The 13,049-nt window shown below is 39.8% G+C and overlaps 1 protein-coding gene across 1 annotated transcript in view; it reads right to left on the bottom strand.

Annotated features, from left to right (window-relative positions):
* The window catches only part of NECAB1 (N-terminal EF-hand calcium binding protein 1), a gene marked incomplete at both ends in the record, with an annotated part of 251,412 nt that extends 247,042 nt beyond the window's left edge, over nucleotides 1–4,370 (bottom strand). Inside the window, one exon of the mRNA XM_079722340.1 lies at nucleotides 4,272–4,370. Within this exon, the coding sequence (XP_079578466.1) occupies nucleotides 4,272–4,370 (99 nt within the window). The remainder of the gene's footprint in view (nucleotides 1–4,271) is intronic.
* Between the last annotated feature and the right edge of the window lie 8,679 nt (nucleotides 4,371–13,049).

The following is a 13,049-nucleotide window of genomic DNA, read 5'->3' as shown; positions in this document are numbered from 1 at the left end:
ATAAATGGTGTTGAAGGGAATTCCCTGGTGGTCTAGTGGTTAAGACTCAGTGCTTTCACTTCTGGGGCCCGGGTTTGATCCCTGGTCAGGGAAATAAGATCCCACAAGCTGCATGGTGCGGCCAAAAAAAAAAAAAAAAAAAAAATGGTGTTGAGAAAACTGGACAGCTACATACAAAAGAATCAAACTGGACTATTCTTTCATACCATGCACAAAAATAAATTCAAAATGAATTAAAGGCTTAAATGTAAGACTGAAACTATGTAAATTCTAGAAGATAATATAGGCATTACACACTTTAACATCATTATTAATAATATTTATTTGAATATGTCTACTCAGTAAAGGGAAACAAAAGCAAAAGTAAACAAATGGTACTACACATTTAAAAGCTTTTGCACTGTGGGCCTCCCTGGTGGCGCAGTGGTTGAGAGTCCGCCTGCCGATGCAGGGGATACGGGTTCGTGCCCCGGTCTGGGAGGATCCCATATGCCGCGGAGCGGCTGGGCCCGTGAGCCATGGCTGCTGAGCCTGCGCGTCCGGAGCCTGTGCTCCGCAACGGGAGAGGCCACAACAGTGAGAGGCCCGCATACCACAAAAAAAATAAATAAATAAATAAATAAATAAATAAAATAAAAGCTTTTGCACTGTGAAACTAACTATCAACAAAACGAAAACTCCATCTACTGAATGGAAGAAGATATTTTCAAATGACATATCTGATAAGGGTTACTATGCAAAATATACAAGGAAGTTGTACAACTCAACATCAAAAAAAAAAATAATTACCCAATTAAAAACTGGGCAGAAGATCTTAATAGACTTTTTTCCAAGGAAGACATATAGATGATCAACAGACACATGGAAAGATGCTCAACATCACTCATCATCAGGGAATGCAAGTCAATACCACAATGAAATATCACCTCACACCTGTTATGATGACTATTATCAAAAAAGACAACAAATACAAGTATTAGAGAGGATGTGGAGAAAAGGGAACACTCATGCACTATTGGTGACAATGTAAATTGGTGCATCCACTATGGAAAACAGTGTGAAGATTCCTCAAAAAATTAAAAATAGAACTATCATATGATCCAGAAATTCTACTCCTGTGTATTTATCTGAACAAAAAGAAAATACTAATTAGACAAGATATATGCCCCCTTATGTTCATTGCAGCATTATTTACAATAGCCAACATGTGGAACCAACCTAAGTGGCCATTAATAGATGAATAGATAAAGAAGTGGTATATATGTTCAATATAAAAATATATGTCATAAACAAAGACTGAAATCTCACCATTTGTGACAAATGGATGGACCTAGAGGGTATTATGCTAAGTGAAATATGTCAGGCAGAGAAAGATTAATGCTGTATGATATCACTTATATGTAGAATCTATAAAACAAAACAAATGATCAAGCATAACAAAAGAGAAGCAGAGTTATAAATACAGAGAACAAAAAGGTGGTTGACAGAGGAGAGAGGGGTGGGGGAAAGAAAAATAACAGAGGGAGTTTAAGAGGTACAAACTTTCAGTTGCAAAATAAATGAGTCACAGGTATGAAATCTACAATGTGGAGATATAGTCAACAACTATGTAATATCTTTGTATGACAGATCTTAACTAGGCTTATCATGGTGATCATTTTGAAATGTATGGAAATATCAGTTCACTGTGCTGTTAAATAGGAACTAACATAGTGGTATAAGTCAATTATATTAAAAAACAAACAAACAAACAAATTCATAGAAAAAGAGATCAGATTTGTGGTCACCAGAGGCCGGGGTACAGGAGAAGAAATTGGAGGAGGTGGTCAAAAGGTACAAATTTCCAGTTATAAGATACATAAGTACTAGGGATGTGATGAACAACATGATAAATATAATCAACAACACTGTATGTTATATGTGAACATTGTTAAAAGAGTAAATCCTAAGAGTTTTCACCACAAGGAAAAATTTCTTTCTATTTTTTAAATTTTATATCTATACGAGATGATGGATGTTCACTAAACTTATTGTGGTAATCATTTCATGATGTACGTAAGTGCACATCATGGATATATTAAGGTGTACATTATGCTGTACACCTTAAACTTATATAGTGCTGTAAGTCAATTATATCTCAATAAAACTGGAAGAAAAATAAATAAGTAATAAATAAATTAATTAAATAAATTAAATACACTTTTTTCCAGAAAAATAAAAAAGTCTTAGGGAAGCACTTGTTATCCTTCGGGGACAGGCTGAAGATCAGCTCAGAATGAATGGAAGCCCCTCTTTCTCTCTCTGAATCAACTTCATGGCGGTTTAGCCATCAACCTTATAACTAAGATGATTTTCAGGGGTCCTGACTCTCTGTCCCTGAGAATTTCCTTCTCTGGTGTGCCGTGTGCCTCCTCCTTCTACCTGCTTAGTTCCTCAAGGGCTTTTTTGCCTTGAATGGCAAAACTTAACAGGAATAATATCAGCCAGTTTAACATCATCTGATTGACCCAAACTAAGCAGAGATGAGTGCTCATTAGCATTGTTAATACCTCATTAAGAATGAGATATTGGGCCTCCCTGGTGGTGCAGTGGTTGAGAGTCCGCCTGCCGATGCAGGGGATACGGGTTCGTGCCCCGGTCTGGGAGGATCCCATATGCCGCGGAGCGGCTGGGCCCGTGAGCCATGGCCGCTGGGCCTGCGCATCCGGAGCCTGTGCTCCGCAACGGGAGAGGCCACAACAGTGAGAGGCCCGCGTACCGCCAAAAAAAAAAAAAAAAAAAAAAAAGAATGAGGTATTAACAGTCCTACTGAGTGGGAGAAATTGGAATCGCACATGTGTATTGGTGGGAAGAAGATGCCCTGCCCAGAATGCCTGTATCCCCAATTGCAGCTGCATGGTGATGAGAAGAGAAGGCTGCCAGGAAACAAAGTTGAACCTTATCTATATTTTTGCCTTACACTAGGTTTAATTATTGATAGGGGTTTCTCTCCCAATTAAAAAATTCAAGCTAATCCATTCAAAATTAACTTGGGAGGGCTCCTTGCCTCCTCTCCCTTATATTCATCATTTCTGCTTCACCATCATGATACTAATAATTTGGTTTCCTCATATTTTCATTGCTCCGCAAATAAATAACTGTATTTGGCCTCTGGTCCCCTCCCCTCACCTTGATTTTAATAAGAAATGATAACTCAGAGGAGGTTAGAGGAAAGAGCACGAATCATTCTTCAATGCCCTTTGCCCATCTTTTATCATGCCAGAATTGTCCCCACTGAGCCAGAAACTACCTCAGGGGCCAGCACGAATGTGACAACTGAGGGGCTGAGAGCGCTGGGTGCCCCGCAGGAAACTGAGGGATAGGAAAACCACAAAACCTAAAGGCAGAGAAAAGAGCTGAACAAAAGGGTGAGAAATATAGAGACCAGCAGGAAGGAGAGTAAAGCAAAATCGAGAAACAAATAAGAAATAAAACTGCTATAGAGATAGAAACCACAGCATGAAGGCAGAAAAATATCAGAGAAAGGGAAATAAAGAGTGAACAAAACAGATCATCAACAGCAGAGAAATGGAGAAAGAGAATCAATACCGAAGCCGGGGAGAGGACCAAAAGAAGAATAGCTAAATGCTTGAATTGATGAAGATAATGACAGTAACTACAACTTGGAGAGGTACAGAAGGCCAGAAAGAGAGCAGGAAAATGGGACAAAAGGATATGGCAGTGAAAAAAGAATCATTATGAAAGAGATCTTGGCCACCGCTGGTAAAAATGAAAAACCTATATGTTTTCAAAATGTTTTCTAGGGGGCTGGAGGAGGAGGCGGGGCATTGCCTCTTCTACCGATTCCCTTGGTCACCACAGACAATCTGCAAGGTGGGTGCTGCAAACAGAGCACATTAGAGATGATTTGGGACAACTCTCCCCACCCCTATGGAGACTGTTGTATTTACAAACCTAGTCCCTATTGGAATCCAGGCTGTTGAGAAATTTAACTTTGGGAATTTATTAAGGGTTGTTAAGCCCCAGGTTTTAGGTCTGGGACAGCCGTTTTTACTAGTTGAGTGGTGGTCATTTCTCCAGCATTTGCCTGGGTGGTTTACCAGGGAGAGAGGAAAGCGAAGTAGGAGGTAGTTCTCTCCAGTGTTCTGGGGGCAAAACACTGGCTGATCAGCTCCTGGGCCGACACCCCTGCTCCCGAGTAAGAAAAAAGACGCTGGCGGTGAGTGGGGGCGGGGAGGGGCACTGATCTAACACCTTCCCTCTGTACTTACTTCGAGGAAGATCGACATGCCCTTTGACAGTTGCAGCGCAGAGCTGAGCTCTTCCGAGGAGTTGTTGGAGGACGGCGACGTCTCCCGGGAATCCTCCATTCTTGGGAGCCCTGACGGCTGGGAGCGGGAGTGGGGCTCGGCGTCTGCACAGGCTCAGGCAAAGGATGCTGCACTGCCGTCTCTGCCCCGCCCGCTGCTGGGCTCGGGATCCGGAGCTGGTGTTCGCTTCCCGGCGGCGAGCCTCACTCCTGTCTCTCTCTGGCTCGCTCTCCCCCTCCTTACCTCTGTCCCCCCGCGCTCCCACGCTCTCTAACTCGCGCCTCCCCCACTTCTCTTGGTTGCAGCGACTGGATGTCTCATCCCTGCACGTAGCAAAGCGCTGCTCCACTTTGTGTGGGAGTGGACTCTGACCGTCCCCCCCCCCAACCGCTGCACCACCATCGACCTTGACTGAATGTAACACTGAGGTATCTGCCCACTCCATAACAGTCCCACATGCAGCGAGAAAGGAGGTAGACCAGACAGAGAGGGGGAACATATGGAAAGCTCTCTTGAGAAGCAAGAGCACAAAGTAAGGACGCCCCTAAGCTCACCCCGGGTAGAAACCGTATGAGTTAGAGCGATTCCAAGAGGTTTTGCCAACTTTGCTTTTGAACAAGTGTACCTGTCTTTCCTACCCTCCCCAAAGACAGGTAAATGGATACCACCAACCAAAGAGGGGCTGGATTAGTGTGAGGATAAAATCACACATTTTTGGAATCTTGGTTGCCCTGGTTCAGAACCTGCCCTGGTTAATTTGTCATTTTGTGATCTAGCAAGTTACTAAATCGTTTAGCCTCTGTTTTCCTCATCAGGAAAATGAATCACAATAGCAGTGCTTACCTCAAAGGGTTCTGTGGCTTAAATGTGGTAGTGCCATGGTCAAGGATATGGACTCTGCATACAGTGAGCATCAAAAAAAAAAGAAAAAAAAAAGTTCTCTGTGGGGAAAAGATTGTCAGGTAATATTCAAGCAAGTTTTCCAAAGGTGAAGTCACAATAAAGGATGCAATACCTATCTATGCTTAAGAATGTAAGCGAGGACAATTATTCAACATTTGAGGTCTGCAAAAATGGTAATCTCACTTTCCATCAGGATACATATCCACTGTTTATTGGGCTTCTAAAATGTGCACAGCACATGCCAGTTGCTGTGTGGGTTACAAAGTTGAACTGTCTCAGAGCAAGATGAGTCAAAGAAAATAGCACTTTTTTTTCAAACAAGACTCTGCCTGTGAGAATTGATGGGGTGGATCCAGATCTCCATTTGGTGACCTCCAAGGAAAGAGAACATGTTCTTTCTATAAGACAAGTGCACAAACTACCAGGACAAAATGTGAGTTCCTTAAGGCATATAAAAATGTGCTATGGGTTTCGTAGGAGGAACAGTTTATAATTTAGCTTATGGGACCAAGAGAGGCTTGATAAAAGAGGTAGTATTTGAAATACTCCTGATCTTAGATCATAAAAATTGGTAGATATTCCATAGTTGATAGAAATAGAAGGAAAATAATTCCAGGTAGAGGGAACAGCATGAGCAAAGGCATGGCACCCAGGAAAGTACATGGAAATCTGTAATTAGTCTCCTGGAATCTCTGAAAACATATAGAATCCCAGTCTACATCACAGGCTTACTGAATCAGAATATCAAAGTATGAGACCCAAGAATCTAAGTCCTTCTTTCCCCCATGATTCATACACTGGTGCTCTGTAGCAGGGGCAAGACTAGGGTGAGACCGATAAATTGCCTTGGGTACAAAATGTAAGGAGGTGTTACCCTGTGCTTGCATGATGCACTTGCACTACTGAGAGTGACTGCCTTTGCACCCTAGGTATCTCATTCGCCTCACCCAAGTCCCAGCCCTGCTCTGTAGATCAGTGTTTGCAAGAAATGGATCCAGCTCTTCTGAACTTTGGCTGTACATTGGAATTACCAGGGGGTGTATGGCAACTTTTGTTATGGCCACAATTTCATTGGCACTCTTTCTGTAGAGGCGTGAGTCCCCTCCCCTTGAATCTGAAGGATTGTGACTGTTTCAATGAATAAAATGCAGCAAAATTGATGCTAAGCTTTCTGAGTCTAGGTACATAAAAAGCCTCATAATTCCACCTTTTTCAGTGGAATATTTTTTCCTGGAGCCCTGGGATTCCTATAGGAAATCCAACTACCTTGAGCCACCATGCTTTAAGGAAGCCCAAGCTGTATGGTGGAGCAGATTAGACATCCTGGCTGACAGTACTATCTGAACTCAGCCTTTGAGTCATCCCAGCCTAAGTGGCAGAAAAGTGAATAAAGAAGCCTCTAGATGATTCCAGCACATAGCTGTTTGAGACACACCTAGCCATTTTTGTTGTCTCAGCCAAGATCTCAAATATCGTAGAACAGAGACACACCATCAGTGCCATGCCTTGTCTAAATTCTTGACCCACAGAATTCAGGAGCATAATAAAATGGTTACTGTTTTATACAAATAAGTCTTGGTATGGGTTTGTTTTGTGACAATATATAACAAAAATAAGGAGCTTTAAAAAAAAACACAGAAAAAACAAATTGATGCCTGAGCTTCACCTCCAGGTTCATATTCAATTAGCACGCAGCTGCACCTGGGCATCCGTGTTTAAAAAAGAAAAGCTTCCCAGGTGATTATGATGTACAGCCAAGATTAAGAACCACTGAACTGATCTGTACTATACATACAGGACAGAATAAAATATCAGAAGACAGGCTTGAAGACATTTGAAGTCCAGAACTCTGGACTTAATTAGGTAGAGACGTGAAAGACTTTAGACTAAGGGCAGATATTGATTAGAGCTGTACTTTAGAAATATTAATCTAACATCTTTTTTGTGATTTTATCTTATTAACTGTAAATCTCATTATCTGAACTGCCCCTTTCTTTTGACAAATGTTCATCAAAAGAAAATACAAAATCATTAAAAAACAGACTAAGCAACTCATCAAAAGGATACTGGTCATTCACATCACTGAAGAAGAAAAACCAGAAGGAGAAGGAGGAGGGGAACTAATCATGAACATTGTTACCAAGTTTATAAAAATACAATATTATTTGTTCCTGCCATTGGTTCGAGTGTTGAATAGATGTTTCTGCAACAAGTGCAGTTTAGTTCTGATCCCTCTAACCCAAGCTGTGGGTCCCTCAGTCCTTAAATTCAGCCCTGCAAGTGATAACATTTTTATGCCAATCCCATGGTAATAACAGCGGGTGTTAAGAAGAGTTTCTGTGATTATAAATGAAGAATAAGAGAATAACCAGTAGTCATCATTCAAAACCAGGGAGCTATTTGTAACATTACAGAAAATATGTTCCTTTTACTTTTGCTGACATGAATGATCTTTTCTGTTATTTCCTCTAACGGTCTGTCGAGAGGAAATATAAATTTTTAAACAGCCAATTAGTCAGTAATGTTTTTTTACTATTTCAGCTTGAACACCATATTGCTATAGCTGAGTTCTCTATTTAATGGAAATGTAATGTTCATTGAAGGCTTCAGTAGAAATGGATAACAATTAGATTTCCATTCACAGACAAATTTAATAGGCACTACAAAGTGGTAACCATACTTTTGGTTTTCTTTTTATACAGACAGTGTGCATTTTTGAAAACTGTTTTCACACATCATTTTTCTGAAACACAGATGCCTCACTGTTTATAGTATCAATCACAAACAAGAGACAACCAACTTGAGAGAGGAAATGCATCTTCTGACCAACTTCTTGTAGCAAAATCATGGTTGGGGGATTGGTGGGGTGGAGTGGGTGGAAAGGAATGTCATTCTAAATTCCAGCTCTTGAGCTTCTTATAAGACTTTGACACGAAGGTATTTCTAGCATTTCAGGAGATGATAGCCATGTGAGTGTATTGTATTTCAATCTGTCTCTGCTACATGGAGGAACTATTATCTAAATCATTTCAGACAGCCAGGAATCTATCTTATTTATATTTTAAAAATTTTACAGAAGGCCATCCTTTGGAATGATGACTCAGAATCCTTTCAGTCAGTTTGGTGGACATTTTTGTTGCTTTGGCAGCCTAAGATCAAACTGTCTTCCTCATCTCGGCACCTGTTCAATGGTATGGATCCTGTTCAGGGACAGGACTCACCTCTTCCAAGGAGGGAAGATGGTCCCTCTCCCTTTCCCCTGGCAGCTGGAGCAGACTCTGAGATCTAGGATGTTTCACTTGGGACTTTAAATCTGTATCAAGGTACATGAAAGGAAACAGTATCAGTGAGCAAAAGCAGTGTAGTGTCAAGTAGCCACAAAGCCAATGGAGCACCTGAAGACAAGTTAACTGATGTCATAGAGGATCTTTGGCTGTGATTTCTGCAGTCTTGTCCTCCAAGCTTAATCTCCAGCCTTCCTATCAACTTTCTGAGTGACTTGGTATCCATCCAAAATACAGAATATTTGTCTTTCTCTGTTTGGCTATTTCACTCAGCATAATGCCCTCAAGGTCCATTTATATTGTCACAAGCAGCAGGATTTCCTTCTTTCTCATGGCTGTATAATATTAAATTGTATATATAAACCACATCTTCTTTATTCATTCTTCCATCAGTGGACACTTAGGCTGTTTCCATATCCTGGCTATTGTGAATAATGCTGCAATGAACATGTGGATGCAAATATCTCTTCAAGATCCTGTTTTCATTTCTTTGGATATATACCCAGAAGTCAGATGGCTAGATCATAGGGTAGTTCTATTTTTAATTTTTGCAGGAACCTCCATTTTTTGTGGTAGCTACCCATGGAAAAGTTAGTTAGAAAACTCGGAAAAGTTAGTGAGAGTTAGCTTTTGATGCTTTAACTCTGATAAGTTCAATCTAAATTTCTCTTGTTAAAGAGAACCATTTGGTAAGTCAATGGGGAAAAATTTTGTTAGAAAAGTTAATTCTATTTGGATATCTGTAAGTGCCTGCTTCATTTCACCAACTGACACACATAGCTGAGGAAATGATGAAAAAGACTGGTCCTCGCTCTTGCAGAACATGTGTGACTTAAAGAGACACTATTTTAATAGATAACTTTAATACAGTGAGACAGGAGTATCACGAGATGCTTGCAGTAAATGCTGAGAGAAGACAGAGGATGGCACAGCTCTCCATTAACACCTATTCTGCATGACCATTAATGTAACTGTAGATCACAAAATTAGGACTTGAGAGTAGTAAGTGCCATTGGGCCAAAAAATAGCCATTATCCCATGCTCCTGGGCTTTTGCCTTGGTATTCTCTGCCTAGAATACAGTTTTTCTTAACTGGCCTGTTCATTACTTAATGATTTTTTCTTTTTTAACGTCTTTATTGGAGTATAATTGCTTTACAATGTTGTGTTAGTTTGTGCTGTATAACAAAGTGAATCAGCTATATGTATACATATATCCCCATATTACCTCCCTCTTGCATCTCCCTCCCACCCTTCCTAACCCACCCCTCTAGGTGGTCACAAAACACCACGGAGTTGATCTCCCTGTGTCATGCAGCTGCTTCCCACTAGCTACCTATTTTACGTTAGGTAGTGTATATATGTCAATGCTACTCTCTCACTTTCTCCCAGCTTACCCTTCCCCCTCCCCATGTCCTCAAGTCCATTCTCTATGACTGCAATTTTATTCCTGTCTTGCCCTTAGGTTCTTCGGAACCTTATTTTGTATGTTAGCATATGGTGTTTGTTCAACTCTTTCTGACTTACTTAACTCTGTATGACAGACTCTAGGTCCATCCACCTCACTACAAATAGTTCAGTTTTGTTTCTTTTTATCGCTGAGTAATATTCCAGTGTATATATGTGCCACTTCTTCTTTATCCATTCATCTGTCGATGGACATTTAGGTTGTTTCCATGTTCTGGCTATTGTAAATACTGCTGCAATGAACATTGTGGTAACATGTCTCTTTTTGAATTATGGTTTTCTCAGGGTATATGCCCAGTAGTGGGATTGTTGGGTCATATGGTAGTTCTAGTTTTAGTTTTTTAAGTAACTTCTATACTATTCTCCATAGTGGCTGTATCAATTTACATTCCCACCAACAGTGGGTTTTAAGAAGACATCATTTCTTCTCCAGAAGAGTCTCCCTCTCCCAATGCCCCCAGCAATCCCCAGGGCTGGATTGGTTTTCCCTCCTCCTTTCCTTAGCACTCTTATATACCCTTTTCATGTCTCATATTTTTAAAAAAATATTTTTTTAGTACCCTCTCTACCTTACTGTCTAAACTCTGAGATGCTAGAGAGTAAGAATTGCATTTTTCATTTGTATCTTATATCTGGCAAATTGCTAAACACATGGCAGGCACTCAATAAAAGTGAAATGAATGAACAAAAGAAAGAAAGATGAAATGATTCTTACACTGAATATAGGAATCAGATTAAAAGAATGAAGGATCTTAGTTGCTTCCTTGTCATAATATCCAATTACATGAGTTGATGATAAAAAGATACCGAGGCAAAGCAGAAGGGACTCAATATCTGAAGGAAACATTGTAAACATAAGCTGCTAAATCTGGGCAGGACTGGTGCTGGGTCATCAGTGGCAGACTTAGAGTGTGCTTAGGGAAACACAGCAGGGGCACCTTAACCCCCCAAAAAGAGAAAGATTAAACATTGATCAATTTAGCTACCATTTCACAATCATAAAATATAGGAAATTATAATTTTAATAAGCATCTATACATTTAAAAAATTCAGGCTTGTAAGGAGGTGGGAAAGAGGACCTGACAACTGTGTAGATGCCTCAAAGCTTTTATCCAGGCCCTAGAAACAGGCTTCATCCCCTGTGATTCAGACTCTACAAGTGTGGACATTTAGGGATCTCACAATGAATTCCTGGTGATGTGTCACTAAACCCATAGGAACGAGTATTAGGTAATGCAGTAGGGGTGGGAATGAGGGATCCAAATCCAACTCTGGAGTCATGAGCAAGGCACTTAATGAGTCTGAATCTTAATGGCCATTTTGTAAGATTTTTGTGCGATTACTGAGAACGGACATAAATCTGGCTGTGAGTACTTTGTGGGCAAACCCTGAATTTTTTATTCATCACTGTGTTCCCAGCACTTAGCATTGTTCTTGAAGCAGAAGAAATGATCAGTCATACAGGTTGAGTAAGCCAGTAAGCAGCAGACAGTAGGGTCTTCATTACATGTGCAACACTGTGAATTTTACTAACCTCAAAGAGGTGTAAAGAGAGAATGTGAACACTGAATGCACCCACTCTTCACCTTGTAAGCACTGTCCTAGTAATCATATGCCCACAATCATGTAGAGGATGAAAAGTGCCTGGTTTCACACTTTTTAGCATTTTCACCTCTTTGCTGCTCCCTCATATGATAGGGGCTTCCAAAATGCATTTGACGTTTCCCCTTAAAAATAGATTAGCCTCTAATTAGGGAAATATGTAAAAACAGACTGATTACTCAACAATTTCTTCAAAGCAGAGCCCCACAAACTGAAATATGTTACTTAGTTTGTAGATGAGCCAAGGTTGTTTGAAACAATAACAATTGTTTGAAAGTGATTTTTAAATTATTAAACTACTTTTCACTGTAGAAAAGTTGGAAACCATATTCCAATCATACAGCTATTCTTCTTGTACATGTTTCAGAATCCACAACATACAACTCTTATAACTTTTTATGAAAAAAAAAACTAGTCCTTTTGGACTGTAGTACATCCTTGAGGTAAGTAGCTTCAATTCTATTAAATACCATATAAAATATACAATTTTATTTACATCAGGAAAATTTTTTTAAAACAGTCTAATTTACTAAAGCAATTTACAAACTGAATTACACTTGGGAAAATTCTCAGAGCTTAACAACAGCAGTGACTTCCTCCTTCAAATTTCCTTCCCAGCTTCAAATTTGTCTGTTAGAAAAAATATGGAATGGGAAGGATTTGGCTTAAAGGAATAACACTTTAAAAATTGGCAATTCCAGTCACATTTCAAAAAGAAGAAAAAACTAAAACTGATATGTAATTGTAAAGTTCTGCCCTACTTGCATTAATTGACAATTTCTAAGATGTTGGGCCTTTAACATTCTTTTGAATGAACTACCCATCTTCCAATGGGCAAACTTGCTTTAGATTTAAAATATTTTTCTAATTTTATTGGGTTCTCTTTCATTTTTGTTAACAGAAATCATCATAATAATGTGAGATATTGAGACAGAGGGAGAGAGAGAGAGGTAGAGAAGGCTGGGTCATGCACAGGCTCTTCCACTTTTGACCTGTGTGACTTTAGGCAAATTATTTAGCCTATTTGTGCCTCAGTTTCTTCATCTGAAGGTGGACTGATAATAGCACTTACCTCAGGGAAAATTATGAGGACTAAATGAAATATCCCATGCCTGGCCCAAAATAGTTGCTCAACAAAACTTAATCATTAATTTAAGTAACAAGCAGTTACATAAATCTCTTCATGGTTCCTGTTAATACAACCAAAAGAACAGGACACACTTTGATGGAAAATATTAATCTTTTTAAAGAAGAATAGGAATCATCTTTGCCTTCCCTAACCCCTCAGAAATCCAGGCATTCACCAGGGCTTATGAATTCTAACACATAAAGAGTTCTGGAATCTATAGCCCTACATTTGTATACATTTCTGTCCCAAGTTGCCCCAGGGACATCCTCCCTCTGAAGCTAGAGCCTCTTTCTGGAACTCCATACCTCTCATATTTCCTTCACCTATTAATGCTTCAACGAATGTCAGAACAATG

The sequence above is a fragment of the Hyperoodon ampullatus genome (assembly GCF_949752795.1).
Source record: "Hyperoodon ampullatus genome assembly, chromosome: 17".
Taxonomy (NCBI): Eukaryota; Metazoa; Chordata; class Mammalia; order Artiodactyla; family Ziphiidae; genus Hyperoodon; species Hyperoodon ampullatus.
This window is presented reverse-complemented; position numbering and strand designations above follow the sequence as displayed.